The sequence below is a fragment of the Perna viridis genome, chromosome 4 (genome assembly GCF_037379345.1).
Source record: "Perna viridis isolate PV_CMFRI_1.1 ecotype Kerala chromosome 4, ASM3737934v1, whole genome shotgun sequence".
Taxonomy (NCBI): domain Eukaryota; kingdom Metazoa; phylum Mollusca; class Bivalvia; order Mytilida; family Mytilidae; genus Perna; species Perna viridis.
The window spans coordinates 49,618,526-49,635,991 of NC_142448.1; the positions used below are offsets into that span (position 1 = coordinate 49,618,526).

The following is a 17,466-nucleotide window of genomic DNA, read 5'->3' on the forward strand; positions in this document are numbered from 1 at the left end:
TTTACATCATGAGTCTCAGGTGAAATGAATGATTTCGCCCTAGTGTGAATAGTGTTTGACACGTACCGTGCAGCTGCATGATTGTTGCTAGTTTATGACTGGATTATACTCATTTATTATATGGCGGGTGTTGCATGCGGAGTAGGACATGCTTTCCCTTCGGAGCATATGGTGTCACCCCGGTTTATAGTGTCAGTTCATACTGCAAGTGCTTTAGCTTTTTGTGTGAAGTCTTGTTTCCCTTATATGTAACTTTTATGTGTAGTTTTTTTATTCGGTTCGTGCAGACCGTCTCTTTCATATGTTCACCTTCAGGCTATGTTTTTTGGATTTTAATGTATTTGAATCTTCCCATAGCCGATGCTTCGGCTTTTGTTGCCGAAATTTGATACTTCTGTTATTCTACTACATTCATTGCACTCGAATAAAAGACTTAGCTTTAAATCAATATTTACATGACATGATCGTATCCAAGATACAGCCATCCAAGCAGCTGCCCTATTTAAAGCAGATAGAATGCAATAGTTTTCAATGAAGAATACGGGGTTGATGTTATCGGGCTATTCAAAATGAATGATCCAAGACCAGCATACACATCTCCAAACGAACAAATGGGAACGATAAATTAAGTTGATAATCACTGGTTAAATTCATTACTTGGTCGAAGTGCATAAGATACAGATGGCTTGCCCAAACATTTACGAGATCTCATCATCACCTGACATATCTCAAGTCTTAGTTTTCACTAAACAATAAGTCATTCAATACTTAGTTTTTGCATTTTTATTGGTGTCTATAATATAACACCTGCCTGAAATATTATAATTTTCAAGGAATACAAATGTATTATACAACCACCGAAATGCAATAATATGTAATCTCTTGTATGTGTTTAAACATGTTTCAGTTATCTACCACAATATATTAAAATCAATACTGAAATGGCTCTAATTCCACCAAACGTTCTTATTGGAACTCTTGCAACATAAATCTGACTTCCGCATTTTTGTCAACGAACAAAGTAGTTCTCACATTACAGTTAATCGAAATGATTATAATGAATTACAACTGGCAATTTCAGAAGGAAATGAAATGCATTTTGGAACGATCGTCAATTTGTGTTATTATGTTATTATGTTTTATGAGTAAATTTTCTTTCACCAAATCTGCACAATGTATTTATTGTACGGTCATGTTCTAATGCTTTTACTTTTAAAATTAATAGGTGAACACTAATTACTTTTTAATAAGATTAATTAATCTGACGTTCGAAATTTACTTTAGTCGCTGCAGCCAGATCTCCCAGAAAATTCCAGAATCTTGCAAAGGCGGGAAAAAAGTGAATGATTTACGCGACGTTATTCGACTGGTAAGCGCGATTTGATTGAAGTAATGTCAGAGAACTTCGAAAAGCCTGCTGTCTGCAGCGGTTGGTTACAGATGATTGTTCTGAATTCCGCTACATGGCGCTTGCTATACTATCCGATTTTGAAACATGCATTTTCGACATAAACGATAGTTGTTCGTAAAATTGAGGACGATCGAAACCATACCTATTTCCAGAAATTTCAAATCTCTGTAATGTGACCGGCTTTCCCGTTAGTGTTCATATAAAATCTAGAAATAGGAGATGTGGTATGATTGCCAATGAGATAGTCATCCACCAAATACCAAGCAATAAAATTATACTTCTACAGGTCACCACTGTCTTCGATAATGGGCAAAATCAAAATTATAAATCATGCAGTACAAGGCCTCCAAAATATATATAAAACTATTCATATTGCAGTTCGGCAAGTCTTTTCATTTGAAGACTTTAGTTATGCAGAGAAAAATAATCTAGTCACTAATTTAGAAAAAGTCTATTGGGGATGTTGGTTTGTTAAAATCAGAAAACTAAACATAAAATCTTCACGTGAAATTTGAAATTTTGAAGTCTACATACGGGACTGTCGGGGCAAATGTGATAATCGAATACATGTTTGTGGTAAAACTTCATACCAAATATTGACCTAGCACACTCGGATCATATCAAACTGACCTAATCAGAAAACAACATAATCTGGACGCCTACTTCGAAAAAGTAATACCTTAGTTTCGCCTTTCGCAACATTCAGCACAAGCAAGACAAAAACAGAAATCTTATTCAAAGCTAAAGTAGATTTATGAACTGTGTATAGTGATACGTTAATAAACTTTACGACATCGAGATGTTTGTCGGCCTTAAAGTTTGAAAAAGAACTATCAATATTCGATATTGTGCAAACGTAATCCTCTTTTATCAATTTCAGTATAAATACAATTAATTTTTAATTGCATTGCTGATCTTAGCATTTACTGAAATGCTAGTCCTTACATTTTATGACTTGATTGTGGTTTTACAGGTGTTGCCTATAAATGTAATACAGTGAAACTTCTCCAAACCGGACCCTCAGAAAACCGGTCTTCCCTTCAAACCGGCCGATTTCAAAAGTCCCGGCCGATATACCTTAAAACCTGTGAGTTTTTTCTTCGTCAATAGACCGGCCAACCCCTAAAACCGTATACCGGCCGTTTTTTTCACAGTTTAAGTTACATATTTCAAATAAAACAACCTCTCTCGGTTATTGTTCACATGTAATAAATATGTCAACAAAACGGTCAATGATTACGTAATTAATAATTCATTCACTTCATCAGTGGACAGATGAAAATTGAAGGGGACAGTAGTTTGAACAACACATTTAATCCAAACATTACATTTTGTCACTGGTTGGCAGTTAATTGGTGTACACACGCCGGGCAACCGGGGTCATTTAATGGTACGATCTTTACGATTTTTTAACCGTCAATTACTGTGACCTATGCCCAAGCCAAAACAACATAGGGGTGAAGTTATTAGACTTTGTTGATAGTAATTTACGAAAACATTACAAATAATAAGTTACCATCAATAGCCCTTTGATCTTTAATACACATTCTTTCAAAACCGCGAACATTATGTTATCGGCATTACCGTTTGTAAAATCAAATCATTTACAAATAATTCAAGCTATGAAATGAAATAAAAAGCCAAAAGTTTTGAATTGGCATTCAATGTCTCGACCAACAAACTGACAAGGTGTAGGGTTATAGAACACATTAATGGAAACAGCTCTTGGAATGCATTGCTATATTTCACAAAACCAGCCATTTTTTCTTGTCCCAGTGGTGGCCGGTTTGGAGAAGTTTCACTGTACCACTATTTTGGAAACCAGTCATCTGAGCATACAAGAAAGTAGTTCATAATGAAAGTAGTCCCAATATTGCACCCAATAATTCTCCTTGTTTAGTAGAGGTATACAAACGTAGTGTCATCTGAAAGCTAAATGAATCAGCAATACTCTAAAAACTTTTCTTTGTTCAGTGTAGGGTAAAACAATTCTGAACCAAAACTGTAGGCCCCTTGATTTGATTAAATTTTCAAAATGAAAGTAGTGATTTCTGCTCCTTTCTACTTCCGCTTTACCGTTCTTTCTTAGAAGGCACACAAGGTGTATTGTTTTTTTTTATATAAAAGTTAAGGTAAAGGGTGACCATCATAATGATACCCCTCTAGCATCATCTGCAGTGATATAAAAAAAATGGAGCCTTATAAAAAACTGAATTTAACTAAGAAAGTAATGGATACCAGGAATAGTGGTATGACATCTACAGTATCGATTTAGGTATAGGGGATCGTAAACGGTTCAGATTTCCACATGGGTATAGACGAATTAGGTGTTACTACAGTATACAAGGGTATAGACTCACTCGTGTCTTATTTAAGATATGTTGTGTATTCCCTATTGTATTGTCTACGTTTATGCATGTTCATATATTTTTGTCTTCCTCTCTTAATATTTCTATACGTTCATCCTATGAATGCAATTTGTTAATGCTCCATTTTCTGCTTAAAAGTGAAGTTTCGTATCTCCTTCAGTGTAAATACGCGATTTTTGATTCCTAAATCTCATCCGATGTTTTCGCTTGATAGGGATCTTTTATGGGTTATCAAATCTTTTTTTTTTTAATTTCAAAAACAAGCCTCTTTTTAAAGAAAGAATGTTTACAATAATACTAGTGTTGTTATTGGTATGTACCACAGTAAAATAAACTCTCATACAGCTCTGAAATAGTATAAACGTCCTATGTATAGTATATACCATCCCCCATTCCCCTTAGAGAATTCCCCATTCCCCCATAGAATCCCCATAGTTTTTTTCTTTATCAATTATTTACGGTATGAAATTGAGTTCTTTACCTTCATATTCTTTAACATCTTAATTTTCATTTGTAATAAACTTTATATATTGTTCATTTCAATAAGCATTTTAAAAATTCAAATCTCCCTCCTTCCCAAACAAAATCCCTCATACATCTTTCCCAATCTACCCATCTCCCGATATACCATAGAAAAGGAAATTTTCGCCATATAAGTAAATCTAGAATCTTATGAAGGATAAAGTTGTAAAGTTGTTAAGCCTTTCCTTGATTTAAACATTATTGTAGACCCAAAAAGGGTTGAATTAGGAACTCATAACATTTATAATCGTAATAACCTAGAATAAAACTTAGATGGAGAATCTAGAACACTACAAAAAAAGAACACCCAATCACATTTATATCAATCTTTATTCACGTATTGTACAACAATCCTTGTACTCGTAAATGAGTCACGTGCCAACAGATATCTCTCACTACCACACGGGAAAAGTCGCAATCATAAATTGTTCTTATTCTCGCAAAAGTTATTACTTTCCAATGATTGCGTATATCATTTTTTTTATGATTCAGAGGTGTTTTTTGCTATTAGAAAATGAATATCACATTTTAAAATACTTTAATTAAAATAACTGAGGGTAAAGGTTTAAATGCTAGGATAGGAAAATCGGTTATAAGTTTTGTGTACAAGAGGTTTAAGAACATATCTTTAGTTATGCACATAAGTGGATAGATTATTCTATATGTCATGGACAAAAATCATAATGATTATAATAAATAAGGAATTAATCCAACGATTACTTAATCTGAACAATAATTATTACATAATGTAGCAAAATATAAATAATTTTGTATAATTTACAACTTTTTTCACATAAGCAAGTTTGTTTTATTAATTTATGCTGCATGAAGAACAAAAGGACTTCCCGGTATGTCTTCATCTCCATATTTCACTGATAATGTGTGGTCTCCAAGTTCTTGTACTTTGAAACTAACAGTAAACTCGGTTTTGGTGTTTTTCTTCACGGCAAGTTCCGGTTCGGCAATGCCACTTGGGGCTACCATGCCAACCATTAGCATTGCATGCCCTGAAATAAAATGGAAAGTAGTATAATGTAGCTATTTCAATGGACCTATACATGTGCAGAACTGGGAAAGCTTAACCTTTTTTTTTCGGGAGAATGGAGAATCGACGAAGAAAATTCGGAGTTAGAAAGAAAAGGAGGGAGACCATAAACAGAAAGCTAACAGGATATTTATAATATTATTTAAATATAAAATAATATACTTGATTGATTGATTATGGTTTCACATACTATGGCAGATATTTCATGCATTTCAGGATGAGAACTATTTGCTAATCAAATCAGAACCCCCTGTGTACAAATCCGATATACGATATACTGATCAATAATTTTATTTTATTGTAATTTTTATTGACACATTATTCGGCCTCCGAGACTACAAGTCGTAATCCTTCTCCCTTAAAATACTGTAAAAGTACTCAAAGAACATTAAATAATAATTTAGCGGTCAGGACTACATTGTTTACACTCGAAGAATTGTTCACTGTAGCTCTGACATAATGTTAAAGCTGTAATATAAAACAATCAATACACAGGAGTTGAAGGAATGCTGCTGCAGCAGATAAAAAGGAAAATGGATATGTTCTTCTTTTAAGTTATTTCCTATGTGGGATGTGAGGAAATGATAAAGTTTAAATACAAAAAAAAAAAAAAAAAAAAACATATTGCTGTAAATGTAAATAGAACTGAGAAAGAAGATGCTTTATTAGAAATTGGTGCAGTTGCACTGTGGATGCTTGCTGTATCTTTAAATGTTTGTGATGTGACGATGCATAGAATGGATAAATTTAATAACGTGTTAATAGATGAAGTGTTTTAAGGTTTTATAATGAAATGTAAAAACATAAAAAAATATCCCTCGGTCGGTTTTTATAAAACTGACCAATTATTCTTATTTTCAAATCGTGATGTGTGTTTGTGACAGCAATTTTGTCATTTCTTACAGCAATGCGTATAATCAATTTCATTTAAAGGAGAAACAAATTAAGATATTCAGATTGTGTACCACCAGTTGCTATCAGGTTTGACTACAAAACTTACCAGCATCCTTGACATCAACAGTAAAGCTCTGTAGACGGCCAGGTACAGCTTTCTTGAGTCCAGGTCCACGCACATTAACTCGGCCAGCATCTCCCTTAAAACGTGCCAAAGACTTGGCACCTGGTTGCTTCTCAACTGTTTCAACAACCATTGTGCTCTGTTCCTTTACAGGGGATGGCTTACGACCACTTCCTGCAAAACGAATTGATTAAAATTACTGACAAAAGAGACAGATGTGTAATAGTTATAAAACATGTCTAACTCTACAAAGCTGAACGATCATTATATAAAATAACTTGGTTTAAATTGCGTAAAAGTAAATAATAAAAGATTTCACTCAATACATAATGATTAAGCATTTGAACAAAATTAAATTAGGATAATAATCTGAAAAGAAGCAGGTTTGCTTTATATAGTGTAGAACAACCTAATATAATACTAAACTAACAGTTAATATTAAAATTAGTTAATAGTTATCAATAAGGTTATGTGAGTTTAAAATGCTGATCAAGTAAGACATTCGAGTGTAAAGAAAGAAAAAGATTTGCCTGAAATTGGTTAATACTTTTTTCATAACACAAGCTGATATAAAAAAAATCATCTAAAGTGTATCAATATTATGCAAACATTGGCAGAGTTAAAATCATTGTCCTATAAGATGCTGATTTTGAAGTAAACAAGTACTATCTTTAAAAAAGATAGCCGACGCAGTATTTTTTTTCTTTCTTTTACTTATAAGTTTCTACATTTCATTCAGGAAATATAACACCTGGGACACAATATTCGATACAGTTTGTTCGAACGCCAAGTTATCAGTGTTTAGCCAATCAGGAAACAGAATTGAGATCAGGTGACTTGCGTTTCCATGAAAGAGCGTCTTTAAGGTCAAAGAGTAAAAAGAGAAACTATACCGACTGCGTCGGAAAAAAAGTATTTCAGGATTATGGACATTTTTGCACATATTTTCAGTACTCCTTTCTACAAAAAAAGATACAGGAAATACAGATAAATTTTAACATGTACTGATTTTTTTCACACAAAAATACTTTTATATATTGACAAATGTTGCATTGAACAAGTCATAGTCTTGACAGAAACATTTAATATAAATAAACTATATATTTTATCTTTCAGAGAAACTGTTAAAAATCATTGGTTCAAAACATTTCGGTCATTTTACTGTTTAAAAAATGTTAAGTTTTCATTCGGCAATATCTTACAGTGATTTTGCATACTCGGGCTTTGTATTCAAGTACATGCAAAGAATGGGAACTTTGTCATTAAAATGTATTAAAACGATGTTTTTGTTGATCCTGCTTGAATTCCTGTGATATGGTGGCACAACAATTTTTCCCACGTATATCCAGTCTAATTTTTATATGATGTAAATGTCAAATACTGTAAAAATTATTGAGAATTGATGATTTTGAAAATGATTTTCAGGGTTTTTTTAACCAAAATAAAATAAAATTGGACAAAATAGTGCGTAATCTCCCTTTTTTAATTAATTCTACCCCAGACTTGAACCTTTATGAACAAGCCGGTCGGTTTTCTTGATAAGAAGAGCACACATACACTACCGGTGCACTTATTCAAGGCTTTCAGTTTTGGTGGAGTCCGAGTTGCTCATTTGCCATTGTGTTTTATTGTAAGTGTTATTTTGTTTTTTTTTCCATTTTCTTTGATCTGAATGGTTTCCCTGTCTGATCTTTATCAATGGATTATATTATTTGGTTTCTGTTCGATCTTAGTTCTCTAGTTTACTCTATCAATGAATCCTGTTTAATGTATTTTCATTTTTTAATCGTTGAGGTTGATCAAAACCAAGCATTCATCTTTGAGAAAGTTTGTAATATAAAACATATAAAAATATTTTAAAACGAAGTTTACCATGTGCCACCTACTAACTGGCTTTTTGCACGCCCTCTTTATTTGACAGAAACCACAACTTATCTACTAGTGGAAATGTTTGTCGACTTTTTTCCTGTTTGCATTTTCAAAATCTTCAAAATCAAAGATCAAAATCACAATCTCCAGAATTAAATAATAAAGGTAAATAAAATAAAAAGTAACAGCTAATGAAACAAAGCTTTAAAACTTCATCATTAAGTAAAGAAAGAAATGTTCATGCAATTTACAATCTAAACGAAAAAATAAAAGAATGTAAATAAGTATTATGTACCACTTACAATGTAAAATCCAAATACAGAGTGTTATTCACAAAATGCAAACGTTTCGTCAATTATCCATACCTCATTCAGGCATACTTATAGCATATAAGCAAATGTCTGTATTGTTGGATCAGTTATTAAATTTAACAAAAAAAATAATATAATTTATAGTACAGTTGTCATAAATGTAGTTCGCATTTTTCCAGTAACACTGCACTTTTTGACATAAAACCGATGTGAAGGCTTAAAGTCACGGGAAAATACGCAACTGAGCAAAGAAGCAGCGTTTCTATCAATAAACTCGTGAAAATCAAAGTTTTTTTAACAAGTCAGTGCACTGTTATTGCCCTTATACTGCAACAATAAAAAAATATTCCTGGAAATGGCTTTGATTGGGACTGGCGACATTTTGGCATTTGAAGAATTCTTATATATTTGTGACCTCAAAACAAAATGTCTATTCAGTCAGTAAGAGTATATCAATTGCATTTACACAATCAATGTTTTTTTTGATTGTCAATATAACATGGTTGCAGTATTAGTCAATGTTAATTCACAAAGATTTGTTCATACTCTCTTCATTTCTGTATTAGATACGATATAAATGGCTAAAACCCCTTCTTCGTGTTAGCAGTTTGTCAGTTGAAACTACCGGACATGACATGACCTATCCATTCGTTGGCACGTTTCAGGCAATTGAAATCGCATATTCGAAAGCAGAATCATTGAATCCACGATTTCTGGAGGCCATTAGACGACCTCAGTGCGACAACGTCTGTTTAGGATTAAATCAGTTTACATACTGGCTGTATAGATTGTTATCAAGTTTTATTTCTTAACTACAAATTCTCAATATTATTTTTTAAAATATATTTTATACTTCAGTTGAGAAGACTACAACAATTATAATAATGCTTTAAATGTCAGCCTATGTAAGAATCAGACAGTTGGTAGGACATTGAATAAAATAACCCGCTTCTTTGATACTGTAATATCACAATTTGTACCATCCAAATCAAGGAAGCAACGACAGAATTTTCTATATTGCTGCAATTCAGAAGTATTTATTGACGGAACAAATATTGTCAGATCCATTGTTTTGTACATACGTATTTTAAATTTTCTAATTTTGCCTGATTCTAACAAGGACATGTACTTCAAGAGTCAATAGAATTTCTTTTTCATCCTTTACTGATTTAGAAATATTTGTTACTATGATATGGACATAATATACTTCTCATTGTAGTTAAGAAATAATGATATTTAGCGTTTTTATGAGTATAGCCGTTTATGGCAGCGTAATAAAGAATGTAAAAATGAGTACCTTACCATTACCAGCTAAGAATAAACATCAAAACTATACCATTAGAAGACGAAATATGATACTGGCAAATTAAAAACAACAAAACTATACAATTAGAAAACGTAAGAAAAGGGAAAACATAAAGGTTCTGATGTATTTCAAATAAAATAAAAAATAAAAAATCAGCATTTTCGTGAACTAGTTTCTGGACCTTCAAGGTTTCAAAATAAACCACTAGAAGTTATTACTGTACACAAATAAACATGCTTTACTTTGTATGTCTAACAAGTTTTAAATTGTGACGGATATACCTATACGACAAAAAATGTCAACGATGTATGGTTACCCTGCTTTCAAAACTAAAAAAAATAGAATTGTTAATGTTAATTAAAATGACCGAAGTAGTCCGACTGTTAATCATCCTCCCAAGTCAGAGGTTTGAGTCCACCTTCGCTCCCTCATACCCCTGACATCACTCAATTATATTTAACGGGTATCGTCCAGCCAATACCTCTGGTTACTTCTCTGGGCACGAAGCACCAATGAAAATCGATTTAACATATAATGTCAGTGGAAAGGTAAACAATATAACGATGGACGACCTGATATAGTAACAAATAATTCAATATGAGCAAAGAAGATAACTGTAGAATCTTTACCGAAGAAAAAAAGATGTTAAGTGCATCCATTTTGTAGAGTTATATCGAAGAGTTTCTATTACGAGTAATGTGACTGGATATTGGATCCGGGTTAAATTTAGGTAACTCATTAGATGGCATTGAAGGATAACCGCTCAGTATGAATAAGTGATGTCAGGGGTTTGAGGGAGCGAAGTTGGACTCAAAACCCTGACTTGGGAGGATGACTGTTAATGTGTAACATAAACATTGAAATATCAAATAAATCAAGGGAATTAAAAAAGAATTAAAATAAGTATATGATCAGCATAAAACAGTTAATTTTCCTGGGAATGTTTTTAAGCATTATGATAATTACTTCTTTTATTCTAGCACATTGTTAAAGATTCGGAAGGTTTTGCTTTCCATATTATTGTCATATTGAAGAGTTGAAAACGCAATTTCATGACAGGATGGCTTGGCATAGGTTTGCCTTCTATATGCAATGCATTCTGTAATTATTCAGCTTGAAATTAGCAATAAAAGCTTTAGTTTCTCTACAATATACCCAAAGATGATTGCTGTTCTGCAGTAGAACATGGTATTGAAACATTTGCTTAAAAGCACAGTTAACAGCTTAGGCAAATGTCGTTTACAACAATCCTTAATGGCCAATTTTTAGAAATGCTTTACCAAAAACTAAAAATGTCAAACAACTTCATACTAACAATACCCACTTCTTTTAAATTTTACAGACAGAACCATGATTTAAAACCATAAAATTACGCAATATGCTAATCTTCAGTATTGAATAGCAAGTTATTCTGAAATAAACAAAAATTCGAACGGCCCAAACGCTTACTCAATCAATTTAGTTTCCAAGAAAATAGAAAGTTGTGTTCGAAATTGTTAAACATTTGTAAGGACGACAGGATGGAAGGACAATGTGATTGCAGAACAGCCCAATCGACAACTGATGAAATAATATTTGAAAGTAAAATAACTCAATAAGAAAACATCTTTACCTATGATTAAAATCATTTCTTGTGTAATAATTACAGTAAAATTAGTGACAAAGTCATTTATCGTTCTGTATCTATATTTGTTTCAATTAAGGATTGTTTCAGTTTCAGTTAAAAACTAGATTAGTTCGTTATAAGCGTCTTACCCTTTTCATCTAATTAAAAAGAAGGAAGATATTATAGATAGAGAGGTAAATAAACAGTAGATATTTTGAAGGAGTTTATTGGCTTGTAAACGTAACCGAATCACTCACAAACGGCCAACAAGACTTAATGGAATGTTTGGGAGTGATTTGGTCTCCGTAAATAACTTTATTTACTTATAATTCAAATCTTTTTAGACGAAAAACTGCGTTTTCAGTTTCCTTGTTGATTGTACTATTTTGTCTCTGAAGGCATTTATACGCCACATGCGTTTATACAAAAATAAACGTTTTGATTATCAAGACGTTGACCAATCAAATTAAACATAACATAAACCATTATCAATATAAAAAGTATCAAATAAATGTTTTTTTATTCATTCAGTTACTTTATTGCCTCCAGTAGTTTTAACTTGTTTTTTTTTTATTCTGTTGATTTCCTTTTTTTGATTCTGTATAATATTATATTTATTATTGGTCTTCATTTCCCTCAAAGGCGCATTTCAATTTTGTAATACAACACAAAGCCGATAATTTATCAATGCAATGAATTATATGGTTGATGTAAGATAATCATTACCTATAAATGATTGACGTAAAACAACATCTGTACACTTATTTGTACTGATATAGTTCAAATCGACATTACAGACAAATTCATGACATTTTTAGATAAAGAGAGGCAACCGCTTAGCAATGAGGATATTGTTTCTTTCGCCATAAACATATTATCTTGCGGATGTTCAGTGATCGGTGTAAGAAAAAACGAGGATTACAGATATAATATAAGTAGAATGAATTGAAGGATCCGTAAGCTCGTTTTTGGGATACAAGTATACAAGTATAAACATTTTAAACTTAAGCGAAAAAAGGATTTCTCTTAGTCTTTCAACGGAATTGTCCTGGTGCATGCAGGTTTCATCTATCGGAAACTCCCTTTTTAACATTTTAAGGTGCGTTGAAAAGAAAAATGGGGGTCACTTGGCTAAAAATATCAACTCTCAGAAATCGGTTTAAACATAAAAGTCCGCAAAAATCTGACAAAATGGCTGATCATGAGCATCGAACATCCTTAAAATCAATTTTATAAAGATTTTGAGTATGGACTAAGTTGGATCAATATTCATTTCAAGATAGTGATTTTGGAGTAACAGAAATGTTTTATGGAAAAGTCATTTGCTAACCCTTTCCCAATAATCCAATAATCTTGAATCGCATTAGAACACCAGAAAGATGTAGATAACATTATTTTTCGAGTGTTAAGAATTATTAAGAAATGTTAGACAATCAAGTATACAACTATCGCGACTTCATCGGTTAGAAAAAATATATACCAATGCTCCACTGATGCCACTCTAACCAATTCCCCCATGCGCATCGAATTAAAATTCCCTGCTCCCATATACTTCATATAACCATCCTGCTATAGACCATTTAATGGTCGTTGGATTTTGCAGAAAATGCACATATAAGGCAATTTTCTCAACTCGACTTCAATGCAGCGCATTGACTAGTGATCAGCTCTGTTAATATTTTAAGCATTTATTGCGCATTTAAAGCTGAAAAACAGCTCTGTACTTTGCGTACACTTCTATGATTGTTAAGCTTTGACATTTGCACAAAAAGCTGATAAAGTATCCTAGTTTTTTGTAATTCGTTTTTTTTTAATACTTAGATACGCTTATGTTCAGCAAATTAAAACAAGGCTAAAATATTGCATTGAAAGCGATGTAATTCTAATCCTAACCAAGTCTGCCAGAACCACAATCCTTAACAATAAAATAAAGGAAATGGTTCTAAAAATTGATCGTTCATTATAAATGCAAAAACAAACCAAAAATTTTCTCTTGGCGTCGTATTTGTTGTAGTGTCGAATTCTCCCATAAAAACTAGAAATATAATTTTGAGCGGGTTAAGGTCTCACAGGTGCGACTTTAAGTCCAATAATTGTAACCACTCATTCGCACATTTCAGTATCATGACCAGAGAATAAAAATAGGTCTAACTTAAAAAATGAAACTGCATTACTTTCCAAAAATGATGTTTTTTTTAATTAAGGATTGCAATTATTAGTTTGTTAGCTTTTTTGTCTTACCTGTCTCCTCTAAGACAAAAGAAGCACAAATTTATCAGATAAAAATGGAACGAAAAGCAGCAAATGCATATCGATATACATGTATGAATAATAACGATTATAACATTTTGGAACAAATGGAGAACACACGTTTTCGTCATTTATGTCATAGTACAATGTATGAAGGAAATTTATTCAACCACATATAATATGGTATATTAAGTAAACGTATCTTTATATATTATTATTAAAGAAAGATTCATGCTTCGTTAACAAAAAGTATAATAAATATTGCACATTTCAAAAGTAATAATAGTTTTTGCTTTGTCGATAAGTATGTACATCTGGTTAATTAAAAGAAAAAAAACATTTGTAATATGTATCTTTGTTAAGACCTGAAATAAAAGCTGAAAGAAAGCTGGGTTCAAACATCAACTATAACATTAAAGTCAATACAGACCTAGAAATATTCGAAGGTAGAACAGGTAAAAACTTGCGAAAATCAAAAGCAAACAATGGAAAAAGAGAGGAAATAAAAGGGCATATAAGATTCCGGAATTACAGTCGTGTTCGTTACAGAAATAGTTTTGGGAAATTGACTACAAAACGCACAATGCTAATGAAAAAAAAATAAACAGCTCGTATTTTAACACTAAAAACGACAAAAGGCTAATTCATAAAAGATGGGAAGTAAAACAAATTCTCTTTCTACAGACAAATCGGGATGGGGCATTTAAGGGGAAATTTGCATCATTGCATTTGCTGCAGAACTGTCAATTCATTGCAAAGCAATATTGATACAATCCCTTTGTGCCTACCTGAAACTCCGGTACGTGTACCACCAGGAGAAAAAATAAGAATAATTACAAGATAGTGAAAATGAAAAATCTATAAATAAATGTTGAAACTGAAAAAAAAATCATTTTTTGTGCTGTATATAAGTAAATTCAATGATATAATTAAGATAAGTAGTTAGAAGTCTGCTTGTTGCTTTGAAAATTGATGGGGAAATTGAGTTTTTTTAAATATATTTTTAAAACAGCTATTAAACAATGTAATATAAAGACAAGAGAAAATATCAGCACATCCAACTGAAAGAGAAGGAAATGGATGTGTACGGTTTTGCAGACGAAAGTATTGTGCTGAAAATATTAGAAATTGTAGTCCATGCTGATTTGGTAAAAAAGTGCATATAAGATTCATTTCTACATATGCAAATAAGTACCTGTGATATCTGCAACATATGGACTGCCAGCAATGTTGATATTTCCGTATTTGATAGCGATGAGGTATTTTCCAGGACAGAATGGTGTGTAGCTAAACTCGTAGCCCTCGTCGACCTCTTTACAGCTGAGAGCGGCCTTAGATGGACCATCTATTGTCAAGGCCAAGAAGCCAGACCCTGCTCCAGCAGTTCGTACTACAAACTTGTTTTTCATTCCTAATAATTACAGTCATGAAATGTTATTTGCAATAAAACTATTAAATATCAAATATCAATGTCATTTCACGAAAAAATGCAACAATTACTAACACTGATTAGCATATATATGTATATCCAAATGTTCTTTAGTATTATTTAGTAATGCGTAAACACACAAGGCTCGAGGATCTATATTCCTTATTTCAAGTGATATTAATAGAAAATTATTACTTTATGGAAATGAGTATTTAAATAATTGCAGTTTACCCTTAATATACGTACAACTGTTTAGCATTGAACAGAAATGCAGAATTATTCAAGCAAAAAATATGGAAAGTAATTTCGGTTGCATTTCGAAACATACAATTAAATAATTCATCTGTTCTTAAACATGTGACCGAACCACGTTAATTTAATGACATAGAGTTACTTAATTAGGTGGACTTCGGCTAATGGGCATAACTTGAAATCAGTGATATGTTTGTATCATATTCAATTTCACTAAAGCCTATCACGCTTCCATTTGCAACAGAATGAAAAAAAAATCAAGTTACTTTGATGCTTACATGAGATTTATGAAAGAACATGAACACAAACACTCCAATGATTTGTAACAGTTGTGCCCTTTACCTTAGGTCTACCTCCTTTAGATATTTACTTAGAAAACTGAATGTAATTTGAGTGGAAAATACAATTGCCTCATCCCAGGTTGGAAATTTTGAAAAAGCTCATTTCTTACTTCCCGATTATTTCTTATGTTACAAGACTTTTATGTTCCAATTTTTATTTTTTTTTTCTTTTTGCTTTGGAATCTTTATTATTTCAAAATATGTCCACGGCCATAAATGAGCTTTTACAAAGAGGAATAGGTCTGTGAAACCGTAGGATGAGAAGAGAGAGCGATGTTTTTGACGAGCATTGTTTTGTCAAAAAAGAAATGAGTGTGTGAAACACTAGAACTGTAGCATGTTGAGCAAAACAAAACGGTCTATTTTGACAAAAGAAAGACGTACACTTGTAAAAATAAAGCATGATCATTGATAATTCTCAACATGTTACAAATGAGTGAATATTGGGCACGTGAGAATGATATATTTGAGGTAGTGCACGTGTAAGATATAATGGAAATGGAAAATGCCTGTAACTTTACCTATCTTTCTCACCTGGTTCTGCATAAATTACAGTTCATAAAAATAAGTCCCAACCAATTCAAGTTCGCTTATTAAAACGCAAATAATGAAAACACAATTCAAACCTACTTTGGTATGCTATATATATAATGGTTCGTGACGAAGGGGCATTAAATATTAACATTTTACATTACTTTTGCCACCTATTATGTTTAACTGTCGCACTGATAGCATTTTAATCTGATCGATATCGCATTTTATTTAAGCTTTTTCGTGCACACCTTTTCTTTAATTGTTACATTCGAATACCAACGGTACTCAAATTACTAAATCTGAAAACAATTCTTAAAAAAATTAACTAAGGTAAAAATACACAATGGTCGGATTGGTTTTGTAACAAAGATGATGGTATTGTTAGAAACATTACCAAAATTTGCAGCTGTTTCAAGTCAACCATCGTCTTTTCGTCTTTCAGTTATATATTAGATATACACCTAGCATCAGTTCCCTTTCCTACTCCGATTTGTTAAATGTATATCAAATGACTAGTACTATAACATACCTACTTAGCTCATTATGCTAGTTACCATATGGCGGACAACGTCATAAAGTTAAACGTATTTATTTCTAAAATTATAGATAACCAGCTCATACTAATATAACATGTAGTTTATGTAAAATTGCTTGATTAATATTGTTGGTGTGTGAATTGGAACATTTGAACAAGTGTGCAAAAAAAGAAAAGCAGGAATTATACCTTTACACCTTTAACCGACCATGTGTTTTTCACCAGCTAGTTTAAGTAACTAAACTTACCACTCTTTCCGCTCTCCAGGCCCTCGCCATAGGCGTGAACCATGGCTGGATCAGCAGCGGCAGAACCCACCATGACGGCAAAAGGACTGTCAGGAATATGGTGATCATCGAGTTTTATATCAATATAGTGAACACCATTTTCCTTAGGAATATATCTAATCGCATATATACCGTCGTCCATTTCCTGTACAAAACAGTCCTCATGTCCGCCAGATGGGGTTCTAAGATGGGCATTGAGTCTACCCTTGGCGCCATTGTATGAAACGGTGAATGTGGTAGCTTTGTCAACCTGTATGCGCACAGAAATAAACAACAATTTTTAGTTAGTCAACCGTTATATAAATGATTAAAAAAGACATAATCATCTCTTGACATAATTAAATATCAATGACACAAGCATGTAACAAAATCGTTTTTCGT

The 17,466-nt window shown here is 32.4% G+C and overlaps 1 protein-coding gene across 5 annotated transcripts in view; it reads right to left on the reverse strand.

The window, feature by feature from the left end:
* Positions 1 to 4,613: 4,613 nt before the first annotated feature.
* LOC148620391 (filamin-A-like) overlaps positions 4,614 to 17,466 on the reverse strand; it is a 44,345-nt gene continuing 31,492 nt past the window's right edge. For 3 of the 5 annotated variants that reach the window (XM_088581245.1, XM_088581246.1, XM_088581247.1), the window contains exons 13-17: positions 17,047 to 17,335; positions 14,901 to 15,118; positions 14,496 to 14,517; positions 6,348 to 6,539; positions 4,614 to 5,309 (exon numbers count right to left, since the gene is read on the reverse strand). In XM_088581245.1, coding sequence (XP_088437371.1) covers positions 5,119 to 5,309; positions 6,348 to 6,539; positions 14,496 to 14,517; positions 14,901 to 15,118; positions 17,047 to 17,335 — 912 coding nt within the window. In that variant the 3' untranslated portion in view covers positions 4,614 to 5,118. The remainder of the gene's footprint in view (positions 5,310 to 6,347; positions 6,540 to 14,495; positions 14,518 to 14,900; positions 15,119 to 17,046; positions 17,336 to 17,466) is intronic. The other 2 variants (XM_088581248.1, XM_088581249.1) reach the window with 1 other exon arrangement.